This window comes from Henckelia pumila, chromosome 2 (assembly GCF_033568475.1).
Source record: "Henckelia pumila isolate YLH828 chromosome 2, ASM3356847v2, whole genome shotgun sequence".
Lineage (NCBI taxonomy): Eukaryota > Viridiplantae > Streptophyta > Magnoliopsida > Lamiales > Gesneriaceae > Henckelia > Henckelia pumila.
Window position 1 is genome coordinate 53,379,848 of NC_133121.1, and position 18,490 is coordinate 53,398,337.

Sequence of the window (18,490 nt, forward strand, 5' to 3'; positions counted from 1 at the left end):
CAACAACGATGGTTGCAAACCTTGCTTCAGTATTCTTCAAATTCTTCAACAGAATTCTTCAGAGTTTGCGCAGAGAATTGTACGTCTGAAGCACACACCTTTCTTGTGCGTGAAACACTTCTTTTATAGATTGGAAGATTGGAGTCCAAGACTAGAAGGTTTCCTTAGATAGAGCCCTACATGAATAAGGAAACATGTTAAAGTAGGAATCAAACTCTATCAAATCTAATAAAATCATATCTTGATAATTATCAACTCATAATATATCGATTATCTACCTTATCAAGATAGATTTGATCATGGAAAATATATTTTATAAGATATTCGAAATATACATAATATATTTGTCAATTATTTTATCTTGTCTAGAAAGCAAAATCCAATAATATCAATTACATCAAGGGCCAAAATATTCAAGGAATAAAATTCCTTTCAGCAGACGATAGCTTATTCTTTTTCAGGGCTAAGAAATAGGATTGCTTGCAAGTGCATTAATGTTTACAAAATTATGAACGTGCTTTGGGGCAGGAGATTAATTATGAAAAATTACCTTTAAATTTTAGCCCGAGAACATATGGCCACAATATTGAAGAAATTGAAAACGCTCTCTCAGTTGAAGTGGTCGAGGGTCACGACATATATCTTGGGCTGCCGACTTTGTCACTGCGCAAGAAAGGCTTACAATTTTCTTATTTGCGTGAACGAGTATGTCGTAAATTACAGGGATGGTCTTCGAAACTCTTCTCCGTGAGTGGTCGAGAAGTGCTCATAAAATCGGTGCTTCAAGCCATACCAGATTATGCCATGTCATGCTTCAAAATTCCAACATCCATTTGCCAAGAGATTGAACAGGTATGTGCCAGATTTTGGTGGAAAGATAGTATAGATAAGAGGGGATTGCATTGGGCTAGGTGGAAGATCTTATGTAAACAAAAATGTTTCGGAGGGATGGGGTTTCGCAATATTGCTGCTTTCCATAAGTCCCTTCTAGCAAAGAAGATTTGGAGAATCATCTAATATCCATACTCATTGATGGCAAGAATCCTCAAGGGCAGATACTTTAAAAATTCTGATGTGATGGTGGCAGGTCTTGGATCGAACCCGTCTTATAGTTGGAGATCCTTGTTAGGAGTCATTACCTCATCAAAAAAGGGATTTGTTGGAGAGTAGGATATGGGCGGAGTATTTTAGCGAAAATGGATCCTTGGATTCCAGGATAACATCATACCATAGTGGGATAAATCACTTGCCAGATAATGATTTCAAATTGGAAAACCTACTCACCTGCACAGGGGCATGGAATGAATATGTTGTTCGACAAAATTTTTTGGCCCATGAAGCTGAAGCAATCTTGTATATCCCTCTGAACCGCAGCAATAATGGAGACATAAGATTTCTTTCGAGCAGTGTGGATGGTAGATATTCAGTTAAGGCGGGTTATATATTGGAGATTAACAGTGCAACAACTCATCCATTCCAGTCCAAGTTCCCTAAAAATTGTTGGTGGAAAACTCTTTGGCACCTTCGGATTCCACATAAAGTAAGCATATTTCTGTGGAGGGCATCATGGGTCTTCATTCCTACAGCAGCTAATCTTGCAAAGCATCAAGTTCCAACCATTGGTATTTGCTCTCTTTGTAATATTCATCATGCTACAATGAGTCATTGCCTCATATTTTGTCTTATGTTAAAAAAAATTTGGAAACATTTTTGGGAATGTTTGAAAAAACTTAGCTATGCATATTTTCTTGATTGTGTCTTAGCAATATTTTCACAGATTATGAATGAGGAGCTGGAGTTGTTTGCAATGATTTTATGGGGTGTTTGGCTTGAGATTTTTAAGCATACACATGAACCAATAGGACACATATTTGAATTCAAGGTTAATTGGGTGTTGGGACTGATGGAAGCATATCGTAAATCCAGTTTATTGTGTGATTCTCTGAGTATCAAGCCACAACCAGCTAAGGCTTGATGTACATGCTGGTTTTGATGGAAAAGATGTTGAAAATTTATTTAAATAAAAATATTTGAATGAAAATTATGGATCATGAATGTGAGAGTGTCATTTGGCTCTCCACATTCTTGAATTAATTTGAAACTTTTGGCTCTCCACATTCTTGAGTTAATTGAAAGATTAATTGTGTTAATTAATCTTATGACTCTTGGTGTATTTTTTGAAGCTTATAAATAGTGTGCTCATTTTCTCAATCCACACACACAATATTCAAGATCTCACTCAAGAATTCTCTTGCATTTTCATATTGTTAGATTTTCATTTGGCCTCCGTTAAGTTTTGGTGATAAAGTAAAGGTACGATTTAAGTTTGTCGGAGTAGTGAATTTGTGCTTAGTTTGCTAATGGTTTTTCCGTTGTATCCTGGGAAACAGACGTCTGTACGTGTTGATCCTCGAGCATCTTGTGGAGGAGACGAATCTGTTTTAAAGAAACTGTACTTATTACAGGCCTCGGTTTGCTTTATAGTTTTTTTTATTATTTATCATTTGTTTTACTATTTTCTTGCTGCTTAATCAGTTGTTTATTACTGTTCAGTATCTAAGCACTCATTATACTATTTTATTGTACTACAATTATTACTTGTTCTTAGTATATTGTTTCTGTTCAATTCGCGTTTAGCATTTTGGCTAACAAAAGAAAATCGGTATAGTATTGGTGCAGTGATTACAGATTCTTTGGGCTCTGTCCAGGGTGCGAAAGCGTGCATCATTAGAAATCCGAGCTTGGTGAAAGGTGCAGAGATGTTGGCGGTTCGAGAAGGGATGAAACTTTGTTTAAGGCTTGGCTTGACAAATGTTTGTGTTTATTTGGATTCGTCCCAAGCAATCAAAGCAGCCCAGAATCATGTGGAGGACCTCAGCTTGAGTGGTACAGCTGCAACAAAAATCCACGAGCTTATTCAATCAAGAAACTTCATCTCGCTCTTGCAGATGCGACGTTCGACTACTGGAGTAGCTAATCTTCTTGCTCGAAAAGCTCTTTTATCATCTTCATCTTTAGATTTTACTATTGGTGGCTTCCCAACTTGGTTTATGGATATTGTATTGTTGGATATTTTGAATTAATATTTATGAATGTTTTATATTCAATATATATATATATATATATGAGAACTTTTCAGCTGCTCAACAATATTTTCGCACCTCGTTCCCGACCGGGTTTTAGTTGTTTTTTTTTATTTTTCGCATAACTAAAACACGGTACCGGGTTTTAGTGGTCGGAAACGAGTTGGACATCATTGGTTGGACAGTTGAAAATTTATATATATATATATATATATATATATATATATATATATAGAGTTCTTTTATGGTGCCCAACCCTATATGCCCACTTCATGCCCACCATGTACAATAGATGAGTTGATTGGTACAATAGATAAGTTGACTTGTACATGGTGGGCATGAAGTGGGCATATAGTGTTGGGCACCATAAAAGAACTCTATATATATATGGTGCCCAACACTATATGTTCACTTCATGCCCACCATGTACAAGTCAACTTATCTATTGTACCAGTCAACTCATCTATTGTACATGGTGAGCATGAAATGGACATATAGAGTTAGGCACCATAAAATACTATATATATATATATATATATAGTCTCGCACGGGGGCATAGGACAAACTCTTGAACTAAACCACCTTGAATCTTGCATTTCTTCTACTGTGATTTGTGATCTTAGTTGATTGATATACCCTATTAAATCTACGGAAGGAATAATCAAGTTTTTCAATAGTGGTTAATGAACTAAAAGCAATAGATATTCACCACAATTTATATCCCGGGTTGAGTCGAATGTAGTGAAATTTGAGAGCCTAAACTTGACATTGATATTATCGGCTCTCTATTGGATCAAGATTTTACAAAACAAACATGCTGAGATTCGTTTGACGGAATGTTGCGTGGCGTGGACGAGAAAATGTGGGAATGAGTAGCATCATTAAACAGCCCGCCATTGAAACATAATAATCGGGCTGAAACATGAAAAGCAAAGGGTTGAGAAAAATATTCGAACCACTGAAAATATGTGTGAAATTTATAAGAAAGATGAGTGAGACGAGAACGAGATTGTGACTTTTAAAAACTATTTCCTTCTGTATTTGGATAACCCAAAAATTTGTTGAATGAACAATTGAATTGATCATCCATATAGGTAAGAAAATAGAAATCTTGTTTCGGAAATTGTTAAGGAAAGAAATTTTGATATTCAAAAAAAAAAAATTTACATTAATTTTAAATTATTTGTTACCTTATCAGTTGCATGCATTTCAATTCCTTGCACATAGACCAATTCAATTTCAAATTGCTGGATCTTTTTTTTAAGGCTAAAATTGTTCGTGGGATGCGTGTATGCGCATTCCGTGACGATTAAATTTTTTTTAATAACATAATAATATGCAGCTTTGGTTATCAAAGCTACATCCTGCAACGCTACAGTGCACCTTTGTGTTGCAGACACCTTTAGGCCATCACAATTGTACAAACCTTTCTAAGTCATCTCCAGCCAATGGCGACATGTTCTATGTAGAAAATAACACAATTTCTACAAAACACAAATCTTATTTTCCAGAAACGGCACAACACCGTTCCAAGCATCAACTCTTGTGCCATCCTTGGTGCAAGAAATCACGGCCGCCGGTTCGTAGTAAATGTCAAGAAGTCAAGTCAGCGCTAGGAACTAAATGCTGCCCGTAGGCCCTGCTGTGTAACAGTAGCTAGCCAAGCAGCAAAACTAGTCCACTAACAAAGAATATATGATAGGATATTGAAATTAAACAATTACAAATTGTTTCGATGTTAGACCACCCAACAAAGATGGACCAAGTATATTTTTAAGAAAGATGTGTACGTACTTTACAAAAACATGTCAATATAACAACTAGTTCAAAGAACAAACTACTAAAACTGGAATCTAAAAATGTCTTACAAGGTAAGATTCAAGGAACCACTGAATTATCATCTTTGGGTTGTATTTGCTGTTCGTCTGAACCCATCTGCCTTTCAGAGGATGTGCCTGTCTGAAAAGGTTTTTTGAATTGTACTAGAATCATTGTCATGTTATCACAACCTTCACCCCCAGATGATGGGGCCAAACACCTATCAAGCACTCTTTCACAAACCACAGAGAGCTTCTTTTCCTGCATGATTTTCGACAACTCTTAATGCGTCCTACATGAAATGTGTGTTCCAAGTTCAATGACGCAACAACCAAAAACTTACAGTTGTTAGCTGCTCTCGGACAAATTCTACAGCCTCTTTACTAGACATACAATCCCTATAAAATGGCAAAAAAAAAAATCAAAAGGCAATGAACAAGTTGAATATGACTGAGTGTCAAAGAGAGAGAGAAATAAAAATAAACAAAAAAAATTCTGCCATGTTCCGGAAGCATAAATTTGTGCATTCAAATTCAAAGAAATGAAGAGTTGATAAGCCATAAAAATAATGACATTTGATACAATAGCAGCCAAGTCTACAGAATGTAAGATATCATATTACCTTTTTTATAATATAATAATTTGAATTGTGAATTTGTTTCTCTTCTATCATCGGTGTAAAGAAAAGAGAGAAAATGCGAACGAAAATCTCCTCACTAATATAAGAATTTGTGCATGGTTAACAATCACCAATCGTGCCTGGTTCCAGTAGTTGATGAATCTTACTGCTCCCAAAGATAAGATAAGATAAGCACACTCAACCGACCAACGAGAAGTTAAATTATAGAACATCTGATCTGTTCTCATATTTTGTGCATCTCATTTAAAAAAAGAAAAGAAAACTGCGAAATATACCTAGCAACAACAGCAGATAGTGCAGGATTTTAGCTGACTCTTTAAATTCAACTATTAGAACACATGGTTATTACCCTGTTATCTATCAGGTCCAAGTACCCTTTGGTAAAGGAAAGGCAAGGCATATGAGTTCTCTTGTCGTTTTATTAGGCCCACATATAATTTCTTCTTTCCCTTTTTCCTTTTTTTTTTTGGTTGCTGGACGAGACTTATATTCTAAGCTAAAAATTGCAATCAATTCTCCAAACCAAACAGGCAAGTGTTCTTACTAATATAGACACGTAAAGACCTGAATATGCCTCTTGTAAAATAACAAGAAAAAATAAATATTCTACACGCTTAATATTTTATCATTTCTATTAAATGAAAGGAACTCTAATAGCATATTTCTGAAACACCTATGCAAACCAGTGCAACAACAATTTGGCACAATATAGATATAAAACATAAAATTATCGTGTGTATGCATGAAGATCGACAACAAACTTACCATATCCCATCACAGGCTATTATGAGGAAATCATCATCTTCAGAAAGCTCAACCTAGTTTAGGATAACAATAAGAAAATCTGAACCCATAAATAGATTACAGAATCAAATTAAGATCCAATGCACACAAATTATGATATGGTCCTACTCTGATTGCTTTTGCCGATAATGCTGAAATAATAGAGCACCAATTGAGAAAATGACTCACTCTAGTTAAACTCTGTTATCAACGAGTGTTGGAAAAAGACAGTCAAATCAAATTAGATAGTGACTTCATGCACAAAGTAAAGATTCTACATACGGTGATTATATCAGGGTTAGCAGTCACAGTTTGCTCCTCAGCAGGCAATAATTTGTTTTGCTTCATTTCCATGTCACCTGAAAGACATTATGCAATTCACCGTGAAAAAAATTTGATGCAACACTTCAAATAACAGGCTCAATCATATCAACTTACCTATTGCCCTTGACAAGTTAAGGCTCCCATTGACCCGTCCATATTGGACATATCCACCAGCTTCCAATATCCTTTTCTTCTCAGCATGAAGATCTGGCTTGTGATCCTTCGATAAATCACATGCCTGCACCCAAGTATTATATATTATCAACCGGTGCATTTGCCAAGGATGGGATGGGTTAGTTACCATAACACCCTAAGAGTTGAGACAGACAATTCAAGTATTCTTATAAAGGCAAAAACAAATTCACCTGTCCTTTTCGTGACAAGACACAACGAGAGTCACCGGCATTAGCAACGATAAGTTGATTATTTCGAATGATGGCAACACAAGCAGTGCTCCCAGAAGTTGGTCCCTTGTTATCAAACTGAATTCCCCATATTCAGAAGGTATTAGAAAACAATGAATGAAATAAAAGATTTACTTAACAAAAACATCCAAACATACAAAAAAACCTGTAACCTGCCCAGTTTAGGTTCATAAGAAGAAATAAAGTATCAATCTCTGAAACGGAACGTGCTGACTTAAACAATAACTTACTACTACTATGGATATCATACGTAAACTAATGCTATCAGATCAAATTTTGTCAACAGAAAACTGGACAAGCTTCACTGATGTCAGATCCACACCTCAATGCAAATACGGTAATCGCGAACAAGGACAATTATTACACACTTAAATGTATCTCAGATGGGCAATGGTACTGGTTGACAAGAAAATGGAGGGCCAGGAATATGCATTCCAACACCAACAATTAGCAGTTCTACCGCGCAATATTCTGTAAGATTACCTCTACAGGAATGCTATTATCGTTCAGGCGACTGAACTTGTCCATGACGGAACAATAGCTACTCAGTTGGACGAGTCAACTACAACGAGCTAACTAGTCCACGAGCAAAACTGGATGAAACTAGTCGAGCTATTCAGTCGAGCAGGGCGAGACTGAACAAGTTAGAGAAGATTGATTGAAGCTCAGCTGAAATATATGGAAGCATCCCGTACAATGGATCACGAACGCATGTGCCAGGAGCTAAAAGACAAAGCAACGGCTATATATTTGAACGGCTATTTTGAAGATCATGACCGTTGCAATCCAAAGCTATAAGGGCATGATTGGTAGGAGGGAATGAGGTAGGAATGGAATGAGCATTCTCATCTCATTCCCTACAACCATACTTGGTTTGGATTTGGAATGGGAATGTCCATTCCCATTGGAATGGCTATTCCCATATTCATGGGAATAGTCATTCCATCTATTTTGGATAGGAATGGTCATTCTCACTCCTAATTTTTCTCTATTTATAAAATCATTCCCTTATTTAGTTTAATAAAATACCTAAAATAATAATCATAATAATATTAATATTATCAAATTAATTTACTACCATTTATAAATATAGAATTATTAATGAATAATGATAATAATATTAATAACTAAATAAATAAAACAATCACTTAATAATAATGTATATTATAAAATATATAACTATCATAATATTTTATTAAAAAATAATTATTTTTTAATAAATAAAATACTAATAATAATAATAATTACTAAATTAAGATTAATAGTTATACTAGTTTTTTACTATAAATATAATTTTATAATCATTAATAGGCTATAAATAGTTATAATTTTTTTTATTGTTTTTAAATAATAATTATAATAAATATTTTTTTAACCTATAATAAATATTTTTGAATAGCTACTATTTTGGATTTTAATGAAACATTATTTCATAATTAAAAATAATCCGATTCCATTCCGATTTTATTTTTCCGGTACCAATCATTTGAATGGAATAAACATATCATTTCATTCCTATTCTTATTTCATTCCAACTCTATTCCATTAAAGCATACCAATCATGCCCTAAATAGCAGAAGAAGCTCAGTTGAGAGAGAGATAATACATACAAGATAAAACGATAGAAGCGCACTCTCGTATTCAATCAGTCAAACTTAAAGCTTCAAAGAACCATTGAAGCAAATCAAGCATACGCCTCAAGTTATATTTGATCAAGCATAAGATCATATTGTGTTAGTTTATCGAGTTGTAAACTCACTATCTTAGATCAGTTGTGTTGCACGGATACGGGTACGGGTATCGTATCGGATACGACACGGACACGGCGATATGACAAATTTTGAAAATATAAGACACGATACGGCTAGAATACGGCAATTATTAAAATATATATAAATATTATATATAAATTTAGTATTAAAAATAAAATTGAAGAGATAGATAACCATATTTTAATAATCTTTCCAGATGCCGGCAGGCGGCGGCGGCTGGTGGGACAACGAACTTCAAAGAGTGGTGTTGTGAATTGTGATGATCGACGATGCGAGAAGCCGAGCAGGAAAGAACAAAAACTGACTATTAATTATTTAATTTAGGGCTTTTAAGCCCAATTAATTTTAATTTTTTATTAATTAGTCCTCAGAAATTTAATTATTTTCAATTTAACCCCTAAAACTTTTAATAATTTGCAATTTTGCCAAAAACGTATCCGGAAACGTGTCCTTGTCGTGTCCAAAACGTATCCAATTGGTCAAACATAAAAAAAGTCAACAACACGGATTTTGCTGTATCCGACACGTAAAAGTCAAGAAGGAGTGAGTGGCTTAGGAGCTTTCAGTCCGAACATCCATGAACAATTTCCGTATTCTCTACATTTCAGTCAAGCATTTTATTTTTGTTGGTCTAAGACATTTGATAATTGTTTAATCTGTTAATAGGTTTCTTTCCGCACATTCATTTGTTGGTCAATTACCATCGACACACGAGAAAGACAATAGTCCAGTTGTCAACCACAACTGAACTCGTAACTGGAATAGCAACCAGTCGAGGTCCAAAAAAAGTATATCTAGGGGTGAGCATTCGGTCGGTTCGGTTACCGACCGAACCGAATTCACAATAACCGAATCGAACCGAAATATTTAGGCATAACCGAACCGACCAATTTAATTATGATAACAGATGAAAATCGATTTTTTAAAAAAAAAAAACTTGCTAGTTTGAATTTAATTATATATGTGATTTTGCTTGTGAAGCCCCATCAAGGAATTGAGAGACACACCACGGAAGAGGAACTAAATTTTCATGGAGTTCTACGATGTTAGAAATGCAGCAAAGAAAATGGCAGGTGACAGGTGTGAATGAAAATTAAAAGAAATTAGTGGTCAACAAATTGTGAGAAATCACGATGGGCAATGAGAAATATTAATCAAACCTTACAAGAAAGATGAATTGAGAGATGGGTTTGTCAGCTGCCGGCAATGAGAGATGGGTTGCCGGCATCTTGATCGGCGATGAGAGAAGGGTCGTTGGCGGATGAAGTCGAGAGTGGAGATGGGATAGATCGACTGAATGAAAGTTTTTACGTATTGGGTTGGGTCGTTGGCTGATGGAATGCCTTTTAGAAATAGAATTAGGGCTCAAGATTTTAAAACTTAAAATTAAAATATGTACAAAATTATAAATATTAAAAATTATAAAATAAGGCTACGCTTGGTACGTGTGATGAAATTATTAGTGTAAAGATAAATTGTGGGATAAGTATATTTTTTTCAAAATAATTATGAAATAAATTTTAAAAACATTAATTTGTTTGACTGGTTTTTTGTGTGTAGGATTAAAAGTTGGACTAACCAGCTTTTACCAAAATTGCCCCTTATACTGTGCACATCCAAGGCACGTGAGATTTTATAATAACCTAGTATCCCACTTCTTCTCCTCTTTCGACATACACTTCTTCCAGTGTTCGAAAACTCGGCCTAGGCGACCGCCTATGCGCTAGGCGGCCGCCGGCCGCACCGGAAAAGTGGTAATCGGTCGCCCTAGGCGTCCTGGCCGCTTAAGCGGCAGTAAGCGGCCCTAGGCGCCGCTTAATCGGGTTGTGCGGCGTAGGCGCTACAGAAGAAGATGTAGGCGGCAGAATTCTGTGGAAGAAGAAGAAAGGCGAAGAAAGCTGCAGAAGAAAGAAGAAGATACAGAGGCGGCTGAAGAATGAAGACGTTTTATTTAGGTTTTGTTTTTTAAGTTTTGTTTTTGGGCTTTCAATTACCTTAAAAAAATTAAAAGCGCAATAAAAAATGAAAGCCAATTTTTAAAGGTCTTAAACTAAAGTCCAATAAGCAAACTCAAGTATACCCTAACATGAAAGATAATGATATATATTAATCTGTAATAAAAATTTGAGCTAGAAAATTTTTTTGAAGGGATTTATGATTATTTTTGTTCATACCGGGGAATCCGCCTAGCGGCGCCTAGTCTTCGCCTAGGCGACCTAGGCGCTGGTCGGGCGCCCGACTAGCGCCTAGCGACATTTAGAACCATGACTTCTTCCCTAACGTCACGATGGTAAGCTTTTCAAAAGCTGGGTTTGCCCAATCTTCTTCACGATTACTGAACTTGGAAAAAAATTAACCATACAACCATACCCAATCTTCTAATACTGTCACTCCAATATTCTCGCAACCCCAAGAAAACACGCACAATACGCTTGCTTCTTCCCCATTCACAGCTTGATTTCTTCAGGTTTTCTCCACCTTCAAACAGCAACATGCCTTGATTTCACTATGTCGCACTATACACCCACTTCTGCAGATTTAGTTAATTGTCTGTGGAAATTTGTGGGTTTTCTTCGTTTCCATTGCCTTTTCGTGAATGATGGAGCAGCTATGCCAGATACGGCCGACAATCGGTGAGCCTGGATTTTGGAATTGTTTCCCAAGGTAAGCGAGACACTTAACTAAAGCTCTGAATAAGTCCCGAATTCCGGCAGATTTGCGACGAGTTCTCTGTTGAAGAAACTAGATCTCAAGTTGATGCTGCTCGATGGAAACAAGATGGAGACAATGTAAAAGAGATTTTGTTTAGGGGTAAAAGGGTCAATGGATCTTGTAATCTCTAGTACTGTAGATATCAAGATTCACAATACCTTCTCTCACCACAATACCTTCTCTCACCAAGGATTTCTTTTCCTACGTTTTCATGCTTGAACAGTAGTTTAATACCGGGCCCCAAGTTATCCTACCAAATCTTAAAAACCAGACAAACCACGGACTAAGTCATAATCCTAACCTAATCAGCCCTACCAAACAGGGCCTAATAGTATTTAATATATCGGTTAATTTGGTTAACCCATTATGAAATTCTGAAAATCGTAACCGAACCGAATTAACCGATATTATCGATTTTTTGAATGTTAAAACCGAATTTCCGAATTGGCTCGGTTCGGTCGGTTGATTCGGTTTAACCGAAATCTTGCTCACCCCTAAGTATATCTAATCCTAACATTTGGTATTCCATCTAAGTGTGTCCATAAAAAATTCACCCCATGATCTTGCAGATACAACTCCAGTTGAAAATTTTCATATTAATACAGCTTAAATCCTGCTTCATTTTGCTTCTTACCAGAACTTCTCACACCTTGTATGTCAGTGATGAGTTATTCACACTTAAACACGGACACATGGTATCTACAGGAAAGCACCATTTTACAAAGTTTTATGATAAATAAAAAACTAAGCTCACCTCCTCGTAAGGCCAGTCGCCATCTTCACCAGTAACACCATCACGCTCAATTGAGGCTACTAGGTTATCTGTAGGTCTGTCCATTTTTCCTCTTAATAATGCTAACTCCTTCTGTCCTGCCTTTTCACACATCATTTCATCCATTCTGCATCAAGAGAAATAATGTAAATTACAAAGATCACAGCTACAGGTATGTTGAAAATAACTATTATGATTACATGTGATAAGGATTCTATCAATTTCAGCTCAAAGATTTTGAAAATAATTTCTGAAATAAATTATTTGAAAGTGTTAATTAAGATAAAAAAATTATGAAAGTCGATCATACGGGGTATTTTGCGGTGTCAAAAGATAACATTGGCTTAGTGTTTACCACCTGAAACAGTGTATCTGTAAGTTACGTGGTCTAATGAAAAGAGGTGGTACTGACATCAAACTCATTTATATTAACATGGTGTTTCACTTCTTTATTTCTTAGTTAACATGCAAGTATTATGGATACAAAATTAGTCTAATCAGGAGAAATTCTTAAAATAATGAACAAAGATTTCAAAATAAACTAATCATGAAAGTCGAACGAAATACATTGAATATGTCCGTTTTAAAAAATTAACATTATTCTACATGAAAAAGTATTGATTAGCACAACATAAATTCTATTGTCCCAGCCACCACTTAAAAATGGTAAAATTCAACAACGCATGGAAAAATCAAGAATTTTCAGAAAATTTAATAAGATGGCTTACTTGTTATTTCAATCTTATCTTTCTTATAACTTCAAATCAGTGCATGATTTCTCATTTCAAAAAAAACACAAATACATAGTTGTATTTTCTACACCCAAATTTTCCAAGTAATCATTGTACTAACCTTTTTTTTTATTTAACATTACACATCACTGCTTTATCATAAAGTACTTCAACTTTCAAAATTCATATTTAATCATTGCAATTTTTATTTCGAAATACTAAACCCTCTCTTTCTAAACTTCTAAGTTGAAAGTAGCTGAAGCCCAACTAATGCGGTTCAAACTTCTCGAACTAAACTTTTATTTGTTATCAACAAAAACATTCTTGAACTAAAATAATACAGAAAACAAAAATTTACAGGATTATTTGAAAAAAATAATTTTAAGAATTTTGAAAACCCCTGTTCTAAAAATCGCCGCCTAGCAGGCCCGATTTTTAAAAAATCGGTGGCTCCGGGCGGTGCTAGAAAAATCGGCCGCCTAGGCGATCTAGACGCACCTAGGCGGGTAACAAACAGCCTAGGTGGTTCGATTTTTTTAAAAAAAAATTGATAATTTTTTTATAAAAAAATAGTTGAACAAAGCTATGCCTATTTTGGTTGAGATATATCACATAAAAAATTTATGTACATTAATAAGCATGATTGAAAAAATATGTATGAAAATGTTGAACATATTTATGCATATTTTGACTCATTTTAGATATTAATCATATTATAAAATATTTATATATTTTTTTAAAAAATCGCCTAGGCGCGCGCTGTCTAGGCGGCCCCGCTTAGGCACCACCCACCGTCCAGTGCTTTTTAGAACATTCCTTCTTCACTAACATCAAATGCAGCCTAAGTTCGCAGTACAAAATTCATTTTCATTCACTACATGAGCTCGGATTCTCACTATTGTTTTCAAAATATGTTAATCAACTTAAGCCTCTAGGGTATTTTTTACTTTTGAGCTATAGTATATTTATATTGACTAATAATGAAATAATTACAAGGACTCAGCATCCAAGCAAATTTTAACATGCATATGAACCTCATTATACTATGAGGGGGTTCTAATTTCATCAAGGTGTAGGCACAAAAATTTTTATTTAATTTTATCTTTGTCCGACTTAGATAACTGTCGCACACATGAATACAATTAATAAATGTAGGATGTCAATTCCAAGTTAAATATATTGAGAAAATATTAAATCATCAAATATAGTTACACAAAACTAGTACTAGTATCCATGCAGCGCTGAAACTATCTGAAGTCATTGTTATTCTCTTCACCAATTTAAATTCTATAAACACAACGGATATAAAAAAATTTAATACCATTCTCAACTAATTTTAGTAATGCCCTTCATTCATCCCAAGCAAATTAACACCATCCCTCAAAAATTTCATATATTTTTTGTATAAATAAATATAAAAATAAACCATGTGGAGGAACTTGAGGCATAACTATTATAACTCATTACACTGTATTTGTTTTATGTCATCCATTAGGGGTCTATGTTGGCATTTAACATGTAAAATAAAATTATCTAAACAATGTAACATAAAACCTGAGAAAAGCTTGTCGAACAGAAGTTCCCAGATCACCGGCTCTGTAAGCTTCATGTTCCAGCACCTCTTGATGGAGAAACTTGGCACAAAATTTTGCAACTTCTTTGCCTACAGAGGGGAATTAACTGAGCAAATAAAAGCATGGTAACAGATGCCTTATATGATTAACAGCAATACTGCTACAGCATTCGCCTAAGCATCCAGTATGTATTTCATTCTTCAAATGGCCCAACAAGATGTTCATATTCCATTGAATGCCAACGGCCCAAACATTCTGGAATTACAATCCACTGAATTGATAATAATAATAATAATAGTATTCCACTGATTACTTTTATACATACAGATGCAGTAGCTTGAAGAGCATTACAATTTTTATCTTGGCATACATTTGAACACTAATGCATAGATCATATACACCATCTTTATTCCCAAGAGATTGCCAATCTCTCATCACATGCATTGAAACATGAAAGTTCTCAGCCAACTTGCTAGTCTAGCATCATAACAAAAATTTCTTGAAGTAGCGTATCTCAGTCACTCCTATTATGGCTTCTCTCAAATTTAGAAGTAGAATCATCCCCTTATCAAGTACACAAAAGAACCAAAACTGTGAAACAATAGTATCTGGATACTGATAAGCCAACCGTTACTTTTTCTTGAATGCAAGCTGATCATATGTTCAATATCATCGCTAGTTTAAAATACATGTAAAGCTGACTATAAAGAGAGAAGAAAACAACTCATTAAGATTGAGAAGTCACTAGATAAGTGTATTACCTCCATGACCATCATAAACTCCAAAGAAAGAGGTGGAACTGTCCAAATTAGTGTAAGCAGCATGCTGTAGAATACCTCATGTCAGGAGAAGTGTCCAGCTGTGTTATGAAAAATAAGTACTTAACAATGCAAGGATTTCCGTGAATCTTCAAAATTATAATCATCTAAGATCATCCTACTTGTATTTCTTTCATGTTCAATCTATGCAATACTAACGCATCATCCATTCATTAGAAAGAGACAGAAAAAACAACAAGGTCATCCACGGGGCAGACGAAAAGTGTAAGTTGGTCCAATCAAATTTTCTCTTCAGTTCCATCTTTTCCAATCCACACATTTGTTATCACTTCTTGAGTTATCACGAAACCGTGAATGTTGTTAATGATAAGTTTAGAACTTCAGGCAATGTTTTAACTTGTTTATTTCCTCAATGATAAAAGATTTTTAGATATTAGTGGATATGTGAAAATATAGAACGGTCAAACTTCATCACAGAATCTATGCTACACGATCAGGTATTTTTTTCGAAACGGTCATAAAGAAAACGGTATTGTACTGAGGACAGTATCAATGCAAATGAGCATAAAACCACTACCAGCATCTATCAGGTAATGAATGGCAAGAGCAATAACTAGAAAGGTATGTAAACGCTAATCATACGCAGAAAAAACTTCCGACTATTAGAATGAAGGCAGAAAATGTGTTTTAACTTAATCAGATGCAAAATATACGCGGTCCATAAAAAATAGGGTGCCCATCTGGCACAAAAAGTAAGTCAATTCTAAACATGAAATTGTTCATGATGAAATGAACATGAAATGGAGCCTAGATGGTAAAAAAAACTCTAATATTTACAGCGTCTTCCATTGTTGATCGCCAACCCTGCATGGATGCCATGCCATATATAAGCCTTTGATTCTCACCGTTCTCTGAAACCTTTTCAGTTTTAGGCGTGCTTAGATATGCACCCATGTTAAGCTGAAAAAACAAATAACATGATTACATTATTGAGAAAACAAATTTCACACATTTCATGCACTAGAGATCAGAATACAGATTGTTAGAACACACATGCACGAGCTTATCTGTCCAAACATGGTGATACTTGTATCCTCGTACTTGACTCAATTAGAATGGGAGCACAGGATGCATAATTTCCATCAATCCACCATCAGTGCAACTTAGAAAATTTTGATTTTGGTATTGTCCAAAACTCAGGGAAAAGAATGAGAAAAAAAAAAAGGATTGGACTTGCTGGATGTCACCATAATAAGGGCAAATCCCAAGGGGCTTGAAGGGTGGCTAGAGTTGTGGTTCTAGGGTAAAAATTCTCAGCTCTAAATAATATCATTTCTTCACACGAAAAAGTTTGATCAATTTTATGGGTTTAAATACCTAACAAGCAACTCTCCCTGAGATCAAACCGACCTCTCAGCTAACTGATTTCAATCATATTAAATTTAGTTTAAAAAGTACTATATCATCCAACAGGCAGATATAGAAAGAAAGCACCTTCAAAATAGTTGGAAATGGTCCTATTTAGAATTGGGGCTATTTAAGCGGGTTCAAGCATCGATAAGCGCATTCTAAGAAAAACAATAATAATCATTTCAGAATCACAAATAGCTAAAAACTTCAATGACATAAATAAATAAATAAATAAAAAACATCTCCCAAGGTCGCGCTTGAATTTACGTAATCGAGAATTCGCTGCTGAGAAAAACGACAGTTAACAATTTTTTTACAAAAATATTGCACCACCAAATGAAATGAATCGCAATAACTGCTCCACAAGAACTGAAACAATTTAAGCAAATGAATCAAGAAAAACATCACTGATAGAAACATACATGCAGTAATCCGATCACGTAATAGAGAGGAGCTTATAGGAATCAAACAGGAATAATTGTTTAAATATTTTTCTTTAAGAAAATCAGTCTCGCATTTCAAGATTCAGAAAGGAATGCGTACCGAGTTTCCAGATACACCGAATCGTTCGAAAGATGTGTGAAAGAATGAAACCGAAATCTGTGTGTGTACACGTAATATGCGATAAATTATAGAAATTTTACAAACTAATTTCTATATCTAAATTTTAAATAAATCCAACTATTTGTTTATAAATTAGGACAATATATGCAATCAAATTATCATTTGGTCAGAGTAGTCAACGGACTAATCAATTTTGTTAAGAAATATGATAATTATAAAATTTGTTTATAAAAAGGGTAAATGATTTAAAAATCCGTACCAACCCTTCAAACTTTATCTTAACTCCCTAACCACAATTTTCTTTATTTCAACTTCCTAGTGGTTTCCATTTTTGAATTAAATATTATTTAGCAACTAATCTTTTGTACGCGGCATTGTTAACCTATCGAACCAGTCCCGGCCATGCAAGACTATCAGTTAAGCAAGGTTTCCAGCCGATATACTCCGAATTAGTGTCCAACATGCTTTCGTGAGATGAAATAAATTTAAATACCTCTTTGACCAAAATATCGTCGGTTCATACCTGCCGAGTTTTACGAAGTGCTCCTCACACTCCAACCACGCAGTCGCAACAGATGGTTTCTGCACAAGCTCCTTCAACGATACCCAGCACAGCCTTAATTCGTTTTCTACCTTAAGGCTTATGGTATATAAATTTAATTATAAAATATGAGCATGAAAAAACAAGAGGCTTTAAAAAAATTATTCAGACATGATATTATTACATAAATCAACTCCTTTGAAGAGGAGAAGACAACTTGTTTATCTACTCATAGTAGCCTTGTTCTTGTAATATATAAAGAAAACTTAATACAATAGAGAGAGAAATATTACAACAATTTATTTGTAAGAAAACTGAAGGGAATAATCGATATTTTCAGCTTTCTTGAACGCTTGTATTTATAGCTGAGATTCCACTCGTTTCACCGAGAAACTTCAGGGAATCTTACAGCTATCTTCTATTTCTTTATGTCATTATTGATATCATCTTTTACTAGTGGAGGAGGCAGCTGTCTTGTATTTTTTATACCATTATTGATGGCATCTTTTACTAGTGGAGGAATCACATGTCTGCCACTTTCTTTTCGCTTTATTCTCCTCAC

At 34.8% G+C, this 18,490-nt stretch overlaps 1 protein-coding gene across 3 annotated transcripts; it reads right to left on the reverse strand.

Annotated features, from left to right (window-relative positions):
* Positions 1–4,511: 4,511 nt before the first annotated feature.
* On the reverse strand, positions 4,512–17,488 carry LOC140880728 (probable protein phosphatase 2C 60). 3 transcript variants are annotated; one of them, XM_073285418.1, is made up of 11 exons: positions 16,467–17,107; positions 16,251–16,373; positions 15,396–15,459; positions 14,615–14,723; positions 12,312–12,456; positions 7,014–7,130; positions 6,763–6,886; positions 6,607–6,683; positions 6,307–6,359; positions 5,245–5,299; positions 4,512–5,162 (listed from the first exon to the last, which is right to left on the reverse strand). In XM_073285418.1, exons 2-11 carry the CDS (start codon positions 16,365–16,367, stop codon positions 4,962–4,964), a joined length of 1,062 nt encoding a protein of 353 aa, XP_073141519.1. In that variant the 5' UTR covers positions 16,368–16,373; positions 16,467–17,107; the 3' UTR covers positions 4,512–4,961. The 3 variants fall into 3 exon arrangements, with proteins under 3 accessions (XP_073141519.1, XP_073141518.1, XP_073141517.1); XM_073285417.1 differs by lacking the exon at positions 16,467–17,107 and adding an exon at positions 17,246–17,362 and having other exon boundaries at positions 4,513–5,162; XM_073285416.1 differs by lacking the exon at positions 16,467–17,107 and adding an exon at positions 17,367–17,488 and having other exon boundaries at positions 4,514–5,162.
* Positions 17,489–18,490: the final 1,002 nt, after the last annotated feature.